Raw genomic sequence first — 13,617 nt, forward strand, 5'->3', positions numbered from 1 at the left:
ATTGGTAGTATGCCAGTTTTGCTTTATATTTGCTGTAATAGGAGGTAAAAATTACGTTTTGAAGGGCGAAATTTCAGAAGGGTGAATACACTTGCAGTGAGTGTTCTTTGGTTATAAAGGACCCAGTTCTTCCACCTCTCCCATCACTAATGGGGGCTCATGCCATTGTCATTTTTCATTTTAGATTCTGCCTCCTTCCAGAGATTTTTTTTGCTTCTGTCAGGTAATTGCGTGTGCTAACAGCTGTTCTAAAGTGCTTTGTTAAATGGTTGTTTCTACAGCTGAGTTATCGAAGTGATAAATCAATCACCAATTTTTTCCTTATTCCAGTTTAATACTATCTGACTGCCTCATCACCCAGCAGTTTGATGGAAAACAAAGAAAATGAGTTTTTAGTACAAACTGCTTTTTTCGGTATATTACTGTATGTATTTTTCATATGATGTCCTCACTGAATTATATCCTAAAATTATATTTTTTTTAAAAAAAAATTTCAATTAAACATTCAGATTTAAAAAAACACTCAAGTTTTGTAATACAGCTTCTATTTTAATGTGTTCCATAGGCTTTTGGGCATAGTCTCAGATTTAGAGAATGTGCATTTTTATGTAGTCACTTTTCAGAAAAGTGGTGCACTTGAAAATGTAGGTTTTGTCTTCCTAAGACTCTGCAACAAAAAAGAAATGGATGACGTGTAACATTGGTGAGTGTGATCTGCTTTTATTTCATTTTTTGTAATTTATCTTAAATATTACCTGCTGGTATTCTTCATTCTGATAAAATTTGAGAGACGATCACTTTTGCCAATGTCTCTTCCCTTGCCCTCACAATCACAAAAAATCTCTGCCATTTACTTATCTCACCAGTCATTTGCAAACTGGTGATGGAGAGGGTTATGGGAAAGAGGTGAAGATGTGGGAACAGAATTTCAAGGGTTGAGTATGCCTAAAGGTCGTTAAAGGGAAGGGGAAGGCTTGGCAACCTAAGGCACTAAAGTTTCATAACTGTTTATCAAGTTTTCTGAACTCACTGGCATAAAAGTGGTGAGGATCCTTGGATATTTGGGAATACAGTTAGGGTTTTGAAGAGGATGGCAGGTATCCTCTTTTCACAACAAATTTTGTGTGTAGAAGCCTATGAAATAAGCAGGATTTGTATATGTTTTCCATGGGAGAGGAGCTGTATTTGTACAATCTTTCTCTGCTTTGTCAAACTTCAGCTCCTTTCTGGAGGAAGGCTTGTCAGAGGGAGGCTGTTCCTTTCTGCTCCTTCCCTAGCGCAGCCAGGAGCTGCTGCAGCTACAGTTGGTAGACACTAAAATGTAGAATGGAAATTCTGAAATACAGCATTCAGATAATATTATTAATAACTTTCACAATCTGAATCTGTTCAATAGTGCAAAGAAGCTCTCATTCTAAAATGAGAAAATTATTTCCTATTCAGTTTCTTAATAGGCGGTGGATATATGTACTGACAACTTAGTAGTATTCAACTGAGAGACAACTGTGTTGTCTATTTTTACTGAATTTCAATTTGTATTTCATCTTTATTTCTTAGAATAAAATAATGAAGTAACTCTGTTTCTCATTTATTCTTACTAGAACACACCCCTTTTAGAAAACTTCCCAGATAATGGAATAGTTTTATTTTTGGTTGTACTTTCAAATAAAGTTAAATTTTAGTAAGGAGGAGGAGGATATTTGACATTGTGGTTAACATAGTTTTACAGTCTTGAATGTTATTATCAATGCATGTTGCTTACTTGTTGTAATCTTGTGTCTGTGCTAGTAATCTGAATCTGAGAAATACAATTACTCAGACACTCAGTAATGGTTATTCAGTTCTGCCATTGTTTTACTAAATTGTTAAATGTATTAAGTTGAATATGTTTTGCTCACTAGGAAGTAAAAAGCAAGGATTCCATTATGTGCCATTCTGCTATACATCGTATTACAAATGCAAGATATACAGGTGACTTTCTCATATAAGTCCAAATTCTAATGAGAAGGCTTTTTTGGAGGTGGGAGAGGGAAAGACGCACCTCCAGCTGCGCTCCATTAACAGTTGCTTTCTGCTGACTTCAGATTGCACTACTGTCTTCAGTCTCTGTATTTTTTTCCCTGAATGAGAAGTTGGCTGATCGATTTCCTGTTACTAGAGATCCACTTCAGAATCCTTTGCACATGCATAGGAAAATTTAAAGGGTTTCAGTTAACTTTTCTGAGTCCTCCTTGGTTCAGAATGCTTCTGCATTCAGTCTTTTGAACTTAAAGCCTTCTTATGTGTGGATCATGACAGGACCTTAACCTACTATAAAATGACTTTTTTTTACTTTAAAAATTACAGAACATTTTGTAGGTTTGCTTCTTGTTTAGTCTGGTTTTTTGCTCGATTGTATAAAGTTGACATTTGATTCTTCTCTATGGTATCAAAGTAGGTGGTATCACCCTGTGGATATCGGCTCCACTGAAATGCTGTACACTATCATCCAAATCAGTTTCTTCCTTATTTCATTTTTGTAGAGATGTTTTTAAGAGGAGTCTTCTGCTGCTGAGGTGTTAAGACTTGACTGAGAAATTTAAGTGTAAATACTTTAGTGTAAGTGGTAGTGAGATAGTGGTCAAATTTTTTTCTGAATTTCATGGGGGTTTTGGTTCCTTTTGAATTTCGTTTGGGATACTTGAATATAGTTTCAGAAAGAGCAGCAATTGTCTTCCCACATTGTGTTCATAAACTTTACTCCTTGCTGTTGTTGCCAAGCAGTCTGTGACAGTCAATCTAAGTGTCAGAACTTTAAAGTTTGGGTTTGGGGTTTGTGGGGTTTTGGTTTGTTTTTTTTTTTTTTTTTGAGAGAGAGAGAGAGGGTATAATTTGTGTGATTTAAATGTTGAACAAGCGTACTTGTCTCCTGAAGGGGAATAGCTTCCTCTAGCTTGTCATCTACAGTTGAAGAAAATTTGGATATCCTCTGTTGGATTGTCCTGGTTTTGGCTGGGATAGAGTTAATTTTCTTCCTAGTAGCTGGCACAGTGCTGTGTTCTGGATTTAGTGTGAGAATAATGCTGATAACACACTGATGGTTTAGTTGTTGCTAAGTAGTGCTTATGCTAGTCAAGGACTTTTCAGCTTCCCATGCTCTGCCAGGTGCACAAGAAACTGGGAGGAGGCACAGCCAGAATAGTTGATCCAAACTGACCAAAGGGCTATTCCATACCATATGACATCATGGTCAGTATATAAACTGGGGGGGGTTGGCCAGGGAGCAGCGGTCGCTGCTCGGGAACTGTCTGGGTATCGGTCGGTGGGTGGTGAGCAATTGCACTGTGTATCACTTGCTTTGTATATTATTATTATTATTACTATTATTATATTGTTATTATTATCATTACTATTTTACTTTATTTCAATTATTAAACTGTTCTTATCTCAGCCCAGGAGTGTTTCTCACTCTTACTCCTCCGATTCTCTCCCCCATCCCATCGGGGTAGGGGGAGCGAGCGAGCGGCTGCGTGGTGCTTAGTTGCTGGCTGGGGCTAAACCTCGACAGGATTAAGGAGAGAAAATGTCCTCTGTAAAAGAAAGTTACCTGTGTGAATACTTCTCTTAAAAGCCCAAAGGTATCTGTAAATAGGCATCTAATATTTAACAAATCATGGATGTAAGCAACTGCTTATGTGATTGTCAGCTCACACTTTGAAGGCATCAGTGTGAAAATAAGCTGTTCCTTTCTCTTCCAGCAGTGAATGTAAAACATCATGACGCATATGTTGGACTGAGGTAGCAGAAAACTCACCTGCTCTCTAGATGCTAAATGAGACAGGGAAGGCTTTGACACAAGATATCACTAAATGATGTTTATTTTGAATGGCAATGCATATACAGCTTTCTCCTAATCTCTAACTTCCATTTTCAGACCTGGAAAAAGGAATTCTGCAACCTTTTGGGGGAATGTGCTGGGTGCCTGTTTTGGATGTGTGACAGTTCATTAGCTCTCTTTTCAAGAGATATGAGCAAATTTACTAGAGGTTGTTATGTAGGGCATAAAAAAAAAAAAAAGTAGTGTGTTTTAAAGTTGACTTCTGGAGTATTTTCTGTAAACCTAGTTTCTTGAAGGTTTGCAAGACAGCAATGTTGTTATTTTCTTCATTGCTTGGTGGAGAAATGTAGTCAGCAAAGTAGTCTGTAAATTACACTTATTTACAAAGATTACAGTTTGGGCAGCTTATATTCATCAGCTTAAGTCTAAAAGCAATTGCATTACAGAGACGTAAACATGTTTTGAATGATCAAACGGCATGTAGGATGTCCAAAAAAGGCATCAGGGATCCCTTTACAGGGCCATGGTTAAGGATTTTAAAAGAACTGCACTGCAAAATATTAAGCTGTCATTTTGCTGGAGAGACACTGTTACTGCATGATTGGATTTGGCCAGCTGTTGTCAGTGCTGTCAGAACACAGCAATGCAAACCACGACTTCGGTCTGCTTAGATGTTCAGGGCTTCCAGGCAGAACTTCAGGATTTTAACATTGCAGTTTACACAACCTGTTCTCAGATTCTTTTTTACCTTTCTAAATAGTGGCCTAATTTTAAGGACAGTTACAGGTATCTCACTTGTGAGCCATCCACAAAAGACAATATTCAGAAACTGCAGCTGAGGCTGACTGCTCAGTATGGGACTGTAGTATGCCAGGGACTCAGTATGCCAGATCATGTTTCTGTAATTCTGGAAACATGCAAAAAGCAAAAGAAACAGTTACATACTTTTAGGTATACGTATTCCTAACCTAACTTCTGAATGATTTTGATGTTTGTAGGCAGCAACATCTTTTCTGTAGCTAAGCTGCTTAGGGAAGTGTGGAGTTTATGTAGTTGTGGCATCAGGAAAACAATACTGATGTTGGTTCAATTTGGAACATGTTAAACCCAAAGGGAGCGGTATTTCAGCTTAATTAGACTTAACACATGTAGACAAGAGAGAGGAGACAAGGAATATCTCTTCTGTTTATGTTCAGCCACCACTAACATAAATAGTTCTGTGATATTAGATCACATATTAGATATGTCCATATTAGATCTGACTGAGAGCTCCAACTTTGTTTTTTTGCTGAAATTCAAAATGAAATGAAATGTATGTGTAGTGTCAAAATGGCATTTTTTGCTGAAACATTTGTATCAGCTCTATTATAGACCTTGCTACTTTCAGACTGGGGAAATGTTCAATTTCACGTTGAGCCAAGGTTTGAAAGATTTGCTTCTTTTTGTTATGTAAGATGAAACTAAAATGGTCTATACTATACTCACATTATGGTATTATTAGTTAATAATTGTTTTTCACCAGATAGTTTTCAGCTATTATGCTGAAGAAAGCACAGCAAAGGAAGAGAGCACACGCGCATAAAACTAGCTTTTGAAAGCTAGTTGATAAATATTTAAGAGCTTCTACCAGATTAGTGTGCAAATGCTCAACAGGAGATAAATAGGTTCATTTAGCCCCCTTTTTAAGGTTATAAAGCTCATTCAGTGATTTTTGCCTCTGTTGATGTCCAGAGTTCCATCACTAACTTTTCATGGAATTCTGTAGTTCAAGAATTTTTAATCTCAGAAATGATACAAACAATTTCTGCCTTCTGATTGAGATAGCGCTTTGTGCTATTTTGTCCAAATTATTTGTTAATTGTTATATTTCTTCTTTCATTTATAACCTTCTTTTCTCCAAGCATCTCAGTGACTCCTCCACAGTTAAAGGATCGGATCGGCCTGTTCTCTTTGTTTACAACATGTTTTGTAAGAATCCTACTTAGCAGAAGATGAAAAGCCAGTCAACACACATGCCATTTAACCTGGACAACACACCTCCTTTTCTTGGCAGTCTCTGCTTCTCAGTTTGTTGATTTATGTAAGAAGAGGGCTATACCTGACACCACTTACAATTAGGGCTTGGCAGAATCGGTCTGATAAAAGTTGCGTTCTTGAATTTAGTAGCTACTGGAGTTTTCTGCCCATATACATTCTTGGGGCTCAATGTATCTGAAAACAATGCTGTTTATAATGCTGTCTCTCTGAGAAGCGTTGATACGGCATGACTGTTCCACAAAGGGCTAAATCCTAGCGTCTGCATCTTCTATTCCACACAGCCACCTTTTTGTGCAATTCATCTAACACAGCTTTCAACATTTTGGTGGGTTAAGAGGTTGGTGCTCCAGTGTCTTTGTACAGCTGAGGGGTTACATTCATTTTGATCTTATGCTCTGCTGTCATTCTGAAGGTCGCCAGCTGAGATGTTTTACAAGACCACAAATTTTGTGTGACAAGCATTGTTTCCTTCTGAGTCAGTTTTGATCTCTCAGGGATGTAAGAGTATGCTTATTTTAAGAATTTACAGGATGATAAAGGTGGCTGTGACTATCATGGAAGAGAAAGCATAGGAATTTTAGGAGGGTTTCTATGAGAAGGCAATCCCTATTGAAGATGGGATAAACTCCCAGTAGATATAAAGGAAAGGTTTAGTTTTAGTATGCCTTTTGCTTCATGATTGTTTATTTTGGAAAAAGTGTGTTTTTAACAGTTTTTTTGGCAAAGTATTATCTTAATTGTGCTAATAAAGGCAGAACTTTGAGGTGCAGTAGTGCAGATACACTATCAAAAGAGTAATACTGAAAACAGCTTAACTCAGTAAAAGAATAAAAAAAATTACATGTTCTCTTCTTAAGTAAGACATACGGATGATAGTGTGAAGAAGATTTGAGAACACACAACTATCCTTTGTGGCACCACAGTACAAGTCAAAGGTGTCTGTTATTAGGGAGGGAAAACGTGATAAACAGTTATGTAGGTAATGACAGAATTAAATTGGTAATTATTAAGCTGTAATAAAAATGGAATACTACAACCATGAAAACTTGCTTTTTTCATAAATCAGTATTAAATTCAAATTCAGCTTTTGAGATTTACTGAGGGACCTACTTGGGAAAAACAACTGGCCACAGAGAAACAGCTCACAATACCATCTAACTCCTGTGGGTATATATCTGAATTGATCTAGGCTTGCTTCCAGGCAATTCTGACAGCTGCTTCTACTCTTAAGGGGATTTGTGTCCTCTGCGATTAGGGAGTTAAGGTGTGGCAAGAAAATTGTATGTGTAACCTGCAGAAGAATAATTCTACATAGTACATTATACCTATCAGAGCATTAATTATCATATAAACATGCTGAAGAATCAGATTTTTGTCTTAAAAAGACAAAAATACCCAGAAAAATATTGTGTAAGAGAAAATTGGTTCAGCCATTTGTAAAGAGCAAAGAATTGTATTTCACACCATTACAGATTCAGGTGTTGTGTTTTCTGATTACTGTAGTTCTTGCAGATACCAACCAAAAATCTGTCACTAAACCTCCTTGGTTTTGTATTTAATACAGATTTCCAACTCCTTTAGACTCCTATAAATGTAGCTGTCTGTGGCCAGGTGCTGTGGAGAGTTAAGATTGTCCCTGTTGTGGTTACTGCTTTTTCACAGACAGTTCCTAAAGGACATCTTAATTGTGTCATTGAGTTCCAGCTGGAATCTGCATAAGCACCTACGCCATCTTTCTGGTAGCGTGTTTGGCCATGGAGGGTTTCAGATCTTGAAAGCCTGTTCTTGCTCACTTGCTATGTATAATTGAATAAATGAGTGTCCTATGAATTACCCAATTACTTGTTCTATAGGGCATAGGCAGGAAATTCCCTGAAAATGGTAAATTGCCTGTGGCTGTTTAATGTTTGTTTGGGGGTGGAGGGGGGGCAGAGGAGAAGGGTTGGTTGTTGGTTTGTGGGCTGATTCCTGTTTGAGCTGAAACAGACTTTGGGGGGGGGGGAACCCAACCCAAATAAACAGGTAGTCTCCTTTTAAGAAATACGTGGTGATGGTGAGGATACCACAGTCATTGCTCAGTTATTACCTTCACTGTTAAAAATTCAAACTTAACATCTTTTCCACATTTCTTTAGCTTTGCTGTCTTGTTACATTTTTGGCTGATAGATGTCTGCTTTTTATTGATCTTTATGAAATACATAAAAATTCTACATTACTGCATTTTAAACATTCTAGTTGTATCTTCACCTTCAAAAAGACTGCAGTGGCAACAATACTCCTAACTGTTGTATGCTTAGCCTGGAAAAGGAGTTTGTGGAAAGAGGGCCATTGTTACTGTGGACAGTAATCCCTGCCATACATAACAAATGTAATGCTGAATAGCAAACTGAGTTCGGCTACCTGTGCATGGCAAGGCAATAATCTCAAACCACAATAAAGAAGTCGTGATCATTCTGAGTGTTCTGGGATACTACTGCAGCTCAGGGTATTTGCAGGGTCAACTTACTTGGTCTGTTGTTTCACAGTAGTTAGCAGTGAATAAAAATTAAAGCAATTGGTTTCACACTTTCTGGAGAGGTTTTCTGGAATTAATGGTAGAGAAGGAAAAAAAATAACTAAAAATGAAAAGCATTACATGGTTTTGCTCTGTGCTTTAGAGTGTAGGAGGAAGGAATTGGGGGGGAAAAATTTAATCCTTTTTCTCTCTCTATCCGTGTAGTATGAAATGGGTTTGGTTTATTCCTTATTTTTCATAAATGTGAGATAAGTGTAATTGAGAACAAGGTTTGGTTTTTTGGCTTTTGTCCAATAAAAATAGTTTTGTCTTTATGATACTGCTTCTGTCCTTACCTAGTAGCAGGATGAAGAGGGTAGTAGTTCTGCAGGAAAGGATCTGGAGTTATGTTGGACAAAAGATAAATCAATGATGTTACTGTTGCAAAAATCCTCAGTCATCACTACAGGATATGTAAGGATGAGTATAGCTTGTAAAGCACAAGAAATAATCTTTACACTATAGTCAGCATTTGCAAGGCCTCAGTTGTGCCCAGCTGAGGATTCTGCATTTGAGGATGTGGTGGTGTAGCCCCTGTGGGCAACCAAGCACCACACAGCTGCTTGCTCACCCTCACCCCCGGTGGGATGGGGGAGAGAATTGGAAGGGCAAAAGTAAGAAAACTCATGGGTTGAGATAAGAACAGTTTAATAATTGAAATAAAATAATAATAATAGTAATAAAAATTGTAATGAAAAGGAAAACAAGAGAGGGAGAGAAATGAAACCCAGGGGAAAAAAAAAAACACAAGTGATGCAACCATTCACCACCTGCTGACCGATACCCAGACAGTTCCCAAGCAGCAATCGCTGCTCCCCGGCCACCCCCCCCTGCAGTTTATATACTGAGCATGATGTCATATGGTATGGATTAGCCCTTTGGTCAGTTTGGGTCAGCTGTCCTGGCTGTGCCCGCCCCCATCCCAGCTTCTTGTGCACCTGGCAGAGCATGGGAAACTGAAAAGTCCTTGACTAGCATAAGCAGTACTCAGCAACAACTAAACCATCAGTGCGTTATCAGCATTCTTCTCCTACTAAATCCAGAACACAGCACTGTGCCAGCTGCTAGGAAGAAAATTAACTCTATCCCAGCCGAAACCAGGGCAGAGAAAAGATGCAGACCAGCTTGAGGTAAACCAATACTGAAAATGATCAGAGGCCTACGAAATTGGTCTTAGTTGAGGATTGGAAGAAATGGGGTTAATATGTCATGCAGTAAAGGAGGAAAAGACTTAAAGCATAATAATAGAGTTTCAAGGTGTGAAAATCTGCTGTGTAATAGCCTGTTCTCAGAAGCTATGGAAGAAAAGGAGCAATGGTTTTCAACTGTGGGATGGACATTAGGAGAACACTGATCGTAAAGAGAAACATTGGAATAGTGGCATGAAGCTGTGGGATCTTTAGCAACAGATTAAAGAAACATCTGTCATGAGTGATAGAGGCACACTGGAGTCTATCCTGAGACATGTAAGTTGTATGAGGGTCTAAAGACACTTTGAATCCTAATTTGCAACTTTGATGTAGATTTTATTGTTTAGCATAAATGGTATCAAGTTATACATTCAGATTAGCTAAATCTTGGTTCTAAATGGCTGTAGTAAGCAATGAATGAAGTTTGTTATTGCTAGGAAATAGTCCTATTTCTACCCTAGATCTTGTGTCTGCCTTGGTGTTCTTTACCTAGGTTTACAGATGGAAAGCTGAACGCACAGGATCTCAATCTCTTTTTGTACCACTGTTAACTAATTGCATCTCTAGGGATTTACTTGCCTGTTTACCTCCATTTGAATGCTCTAAATGGGTCTGTCTGACTTTGTATTTGAATGAGTCCTCTGTATCACCTTCTGTATGTGAGTTAAGAGATTGGCCCTTCCAGTATTTTGCTGCTGGATCATTATTCGCCTGGCTGAGGGGCTGGCCAAGAAGACAGAAAACTACTGACCAGATCAGCAAGAGCAAATCTGGCTCAGTGTAAGCCATTAAATGTCTAGAACTTGTTGACCCATTTAATATCTGCCTGGTTCCCATGGCTGGCATTTCCATCTTCAAATGAAGGTCACTTGGGGAGCATACAATTACAGTGGCAGGAGTAAATCTGCACCTTTCTATCATTTTTTTTTCAGTACTGTTGGGAAAAGCAAAGCAAGCAATGCCTTGATTTTATAGCATGGAAGTTATTTTATGCACTGGCAGTGACTGAAATGCTCTTTTAAACTTAGATTCTACAGAATGTTCTTTACACAGTGAATGTTTTTACTCATGGTATATTACCAATTTTGATTTTGTTTTTCATCTGTTCTCTGTGATGCTTTTTCTCAAATACTTTTACTGGCTGTTCAGAATGTTAACTGAGCCACATAATTGTCACAAGTACAAAAGCTATGCAATTGCTGTAGAAGGATTGTAGTAGTTTTGAAATGTCACCAGCATGCTAAATCAGTTTTCCTTTTCACTGGCCGTTGGGAAAGTAAAAAAAAAAAAAAAAAAAAAATTCCAGTGATTGGAAGAGATGGATGCTTTTTTTTTTTAATTATAATTTTGCTATAAAAAAGTTTTAATTCAAATGTTTCTTTTATTTTGTTCTGCTTAGTAAGCAGAAATACTTTATATTCTGTTTGAAATGTTTTGGGTTTTTTCAAAAGACAACAGGGCCATATGCACTTATTTCATCAGCACAAGGTGAAATGCCTGGATGTAGTCACTGTTTTTCTCTCATATCTAAAAAATGTTTCAGATGCATAGAGTATCTGATGCAGGATAAAATTCTCTATTTCATACTAGACTTTCTATCGAATATTTTAACACACAACCCTAAGTTGTAGATTTCAAATACTGAAAGCAATGAAATTTCTGGGTTGGTTGTTTTTTTTTTTTTTTTTTAAATCAATAGTCTGTTTCATAGTATCTTTCTTGTGATAGCTGTAGGTTGGAGTCCACTGTGAAAGCAGTAATTTGTCTTTTCTTTCAGGGAACTGGAAAACTTGAAATCTCAATATTTCTGAGGAAATCTCTAATACCAAATGTATTGTGAGAAGTGGGGAAGATGTTTGTTTCTATAATTGTTCCCTTTGCAGACTGGTTTAAAAAAATTATTACGAGCTGAATGAGTTCTACACAGTTAATTGAGACCATATCAATTGATAGCAGTTGACAGTGTTTATTACCAAATTGGTAAAAATATTTCCTGTTCTTTGTGTCCCTGAGATAAGAGCTGATATTCTGATGCACGCCTTTTCACAGGACCTGTTGTTCAGCGTGTGCGCTCTCAATATCATCTCCACCATTGTTTGTGCTTTGGCAACAGCAATGTGTTGCATGCAGATGGTTTCTTCTGATCTTCTGCAAATGGTGAGTATGTTTCAGTGACAACACAGGATATTGTCCTTACCTGTGTATACTCATTTGTACCTACTCTTTGCTTATAAACTTAAGCCCATTTGTGTGTCTTTGTGTAGTGTTAGAACGTGTTCATACACGGGTGTAATTCATCTGCATGCGTCTGTATAAATATAGCGCACAGATGTATGCAGTATGAATAGCTGCTGTGTTTAAAATGTTTACATATATTAGAGAGTTATAATCAGGATTTTGCAATTGGGAGTATGTTATTTTTGTTAATGAGGTTATTAACGAGGTTCAGTTGTATTGGCATGTTAAATTTTCTGTCATTACTTGTTTATTATCTTCAGTTTCCACACTATTCAGAGCAATTACTTAGCTTTGAGATACTATTTTTGACTACTTTTCTGGTATGAGAACTATGAGTTCAAAACTGGAACTTTTCACAGCCCTGTGCCAATAGCAGTGCTTTCATAAGGAAAACATGTACAGCTTCAGAGTAGCACTTGTGTTTAAAACAAGAGGGAAAAGGATCATTAGGCTTCTGCATAGCCAGCTGCATTACAAGATACTGTCTTGTTTTGGTTGGACAAAGATAGCCTTCCTATCCCAAATGAGCGCTGTGATTCTCAAGGTTTCACTGTAATGTTGAAACAAAAAAAGAAAAATATAAAATCCTTAGTATTTTGCAGGCCAGGTATACTGTTTCTAACCCAGCTCTATTACTGGCTAATCTAGAAAGTCATCCTCTGTTTAATAAGAGAGGGCAAGTGCACAAACCTAGTACCGGTCATTTGTAAATCTCTCTTATTTTAAAAGTTTGCACAGATAGAATACTGGCCCAGCAAGTTAGCTGCAAACCATGTTGCATAACCTGCCATGCAGGCATGTGGTTGATTTAAAAATAAATAACTGCCCCCCCCCCCCCCCCCAAAAAAAAAAAAAAACCCAACAAAACAACCCACTAGCTGCCATGGATATTGATTTGAATTTAAGTGCATGAATTACTTGTCCTTTCTAGACAAGTGTTCCAGTCACTGGGTTACAAACTTAGTTAAAGACTATCTTCAATCTGTGATCTGCTGTTTACTTCACATAGTAGCGGATATAATAAATTAGGCACATATGTGTACATAATGCCTACAGATGGTACATAAATGCATTTTTTCATATCGCACTCTGTGTATTCATATTGTGCGTGCTTGTAGAGGCTTGTAAACAATGCTTATTTAATAACTTTGGTTTGGATGTCAAACAGAATTGACAAAAATAATCATTTCAGCTGATGACACATTGTATTTAAAATGTTAAAGGATTGTTGTCATATTGCAGGTATTCTTTCTTTTCATGAGCTCCCCCTCCCCCATGATATTTGCTGCAAGAATGCCCATTGACTAAAGATCTTTTGCACCTTGCAGTGATGACAGGGAGATGAAGTGATCATCACACCTGGACAGATCTGTCTGTCTAGTGTAACAATGGTAGCAGTGATCCAGAATTGTAACCGTAAATCTTCCAGGAATCTTAACCTACACTTGATTTTATGGTATTTAGCAGTGTAAGAGGAATAAAAATGTATAGATGACAATGAACCAAGAACGATATTTAAGTGCTTCTGACAGGCACGTGCAAGCAGCAGCAATCTCAATAGGAAGTCAAATACCTTAAAAGCACATAGTTTTTCTCTCTGCCACTTCATTCTTCACTTCCTCCCTAAAATTCTTTCTTTACCACCTGGGCGATGGTGCCATTACATCAATTTCTTTTTGCTTCCTATGCTTTGTGCTTCCAGCTTGCTGTCTTCCTGCTCAGTTGTCCATTCTCCCACTCTTTTAGCTTCGTTGACAAGAATTTTCTCCCCTCTCCACAGA

At 37.6% G+C, this 13,617-nt stretch overlaps 1 protein-coding gene across 1 annotated transcript in view; it reads left to right on the top strand.

Annotated features, from left to right (window-relative positions):
• ENTREP2 (endosomal transmembrane epsin interactor 2) overlaps window positions 1–13,617 on the top strand; it is a 160,267-nt gene that overhangs the window by 119,455 nt on the left and 27,195 nt on the right. Inside the window, exon 5 of the mRNA XM_075714414.1 lies at window positions 11,648–11,755. Within this exon, the coding sequence (XP_075570529.1) occupies window positions 11,648–11,755 (108 nt within the window). The remainder of the gene's footprint in view (window positions 1–11,647; window positions 11,756–13,617) is intronic.

Source organism: Pelecanus crispus, chromosome 7 (genome assembly GCF_030463565.1).
Source record: "Pelecanus crispus isolate bPelCri1 chromosome 7, bPelCri1.pri, whole genome shotgun sequence".
NCBI lineage: Eukaryota > Metazoa > Chordata > Aves > Pelecaniformes > Pelecanidae > Pelecanus > Pelecanus crispus.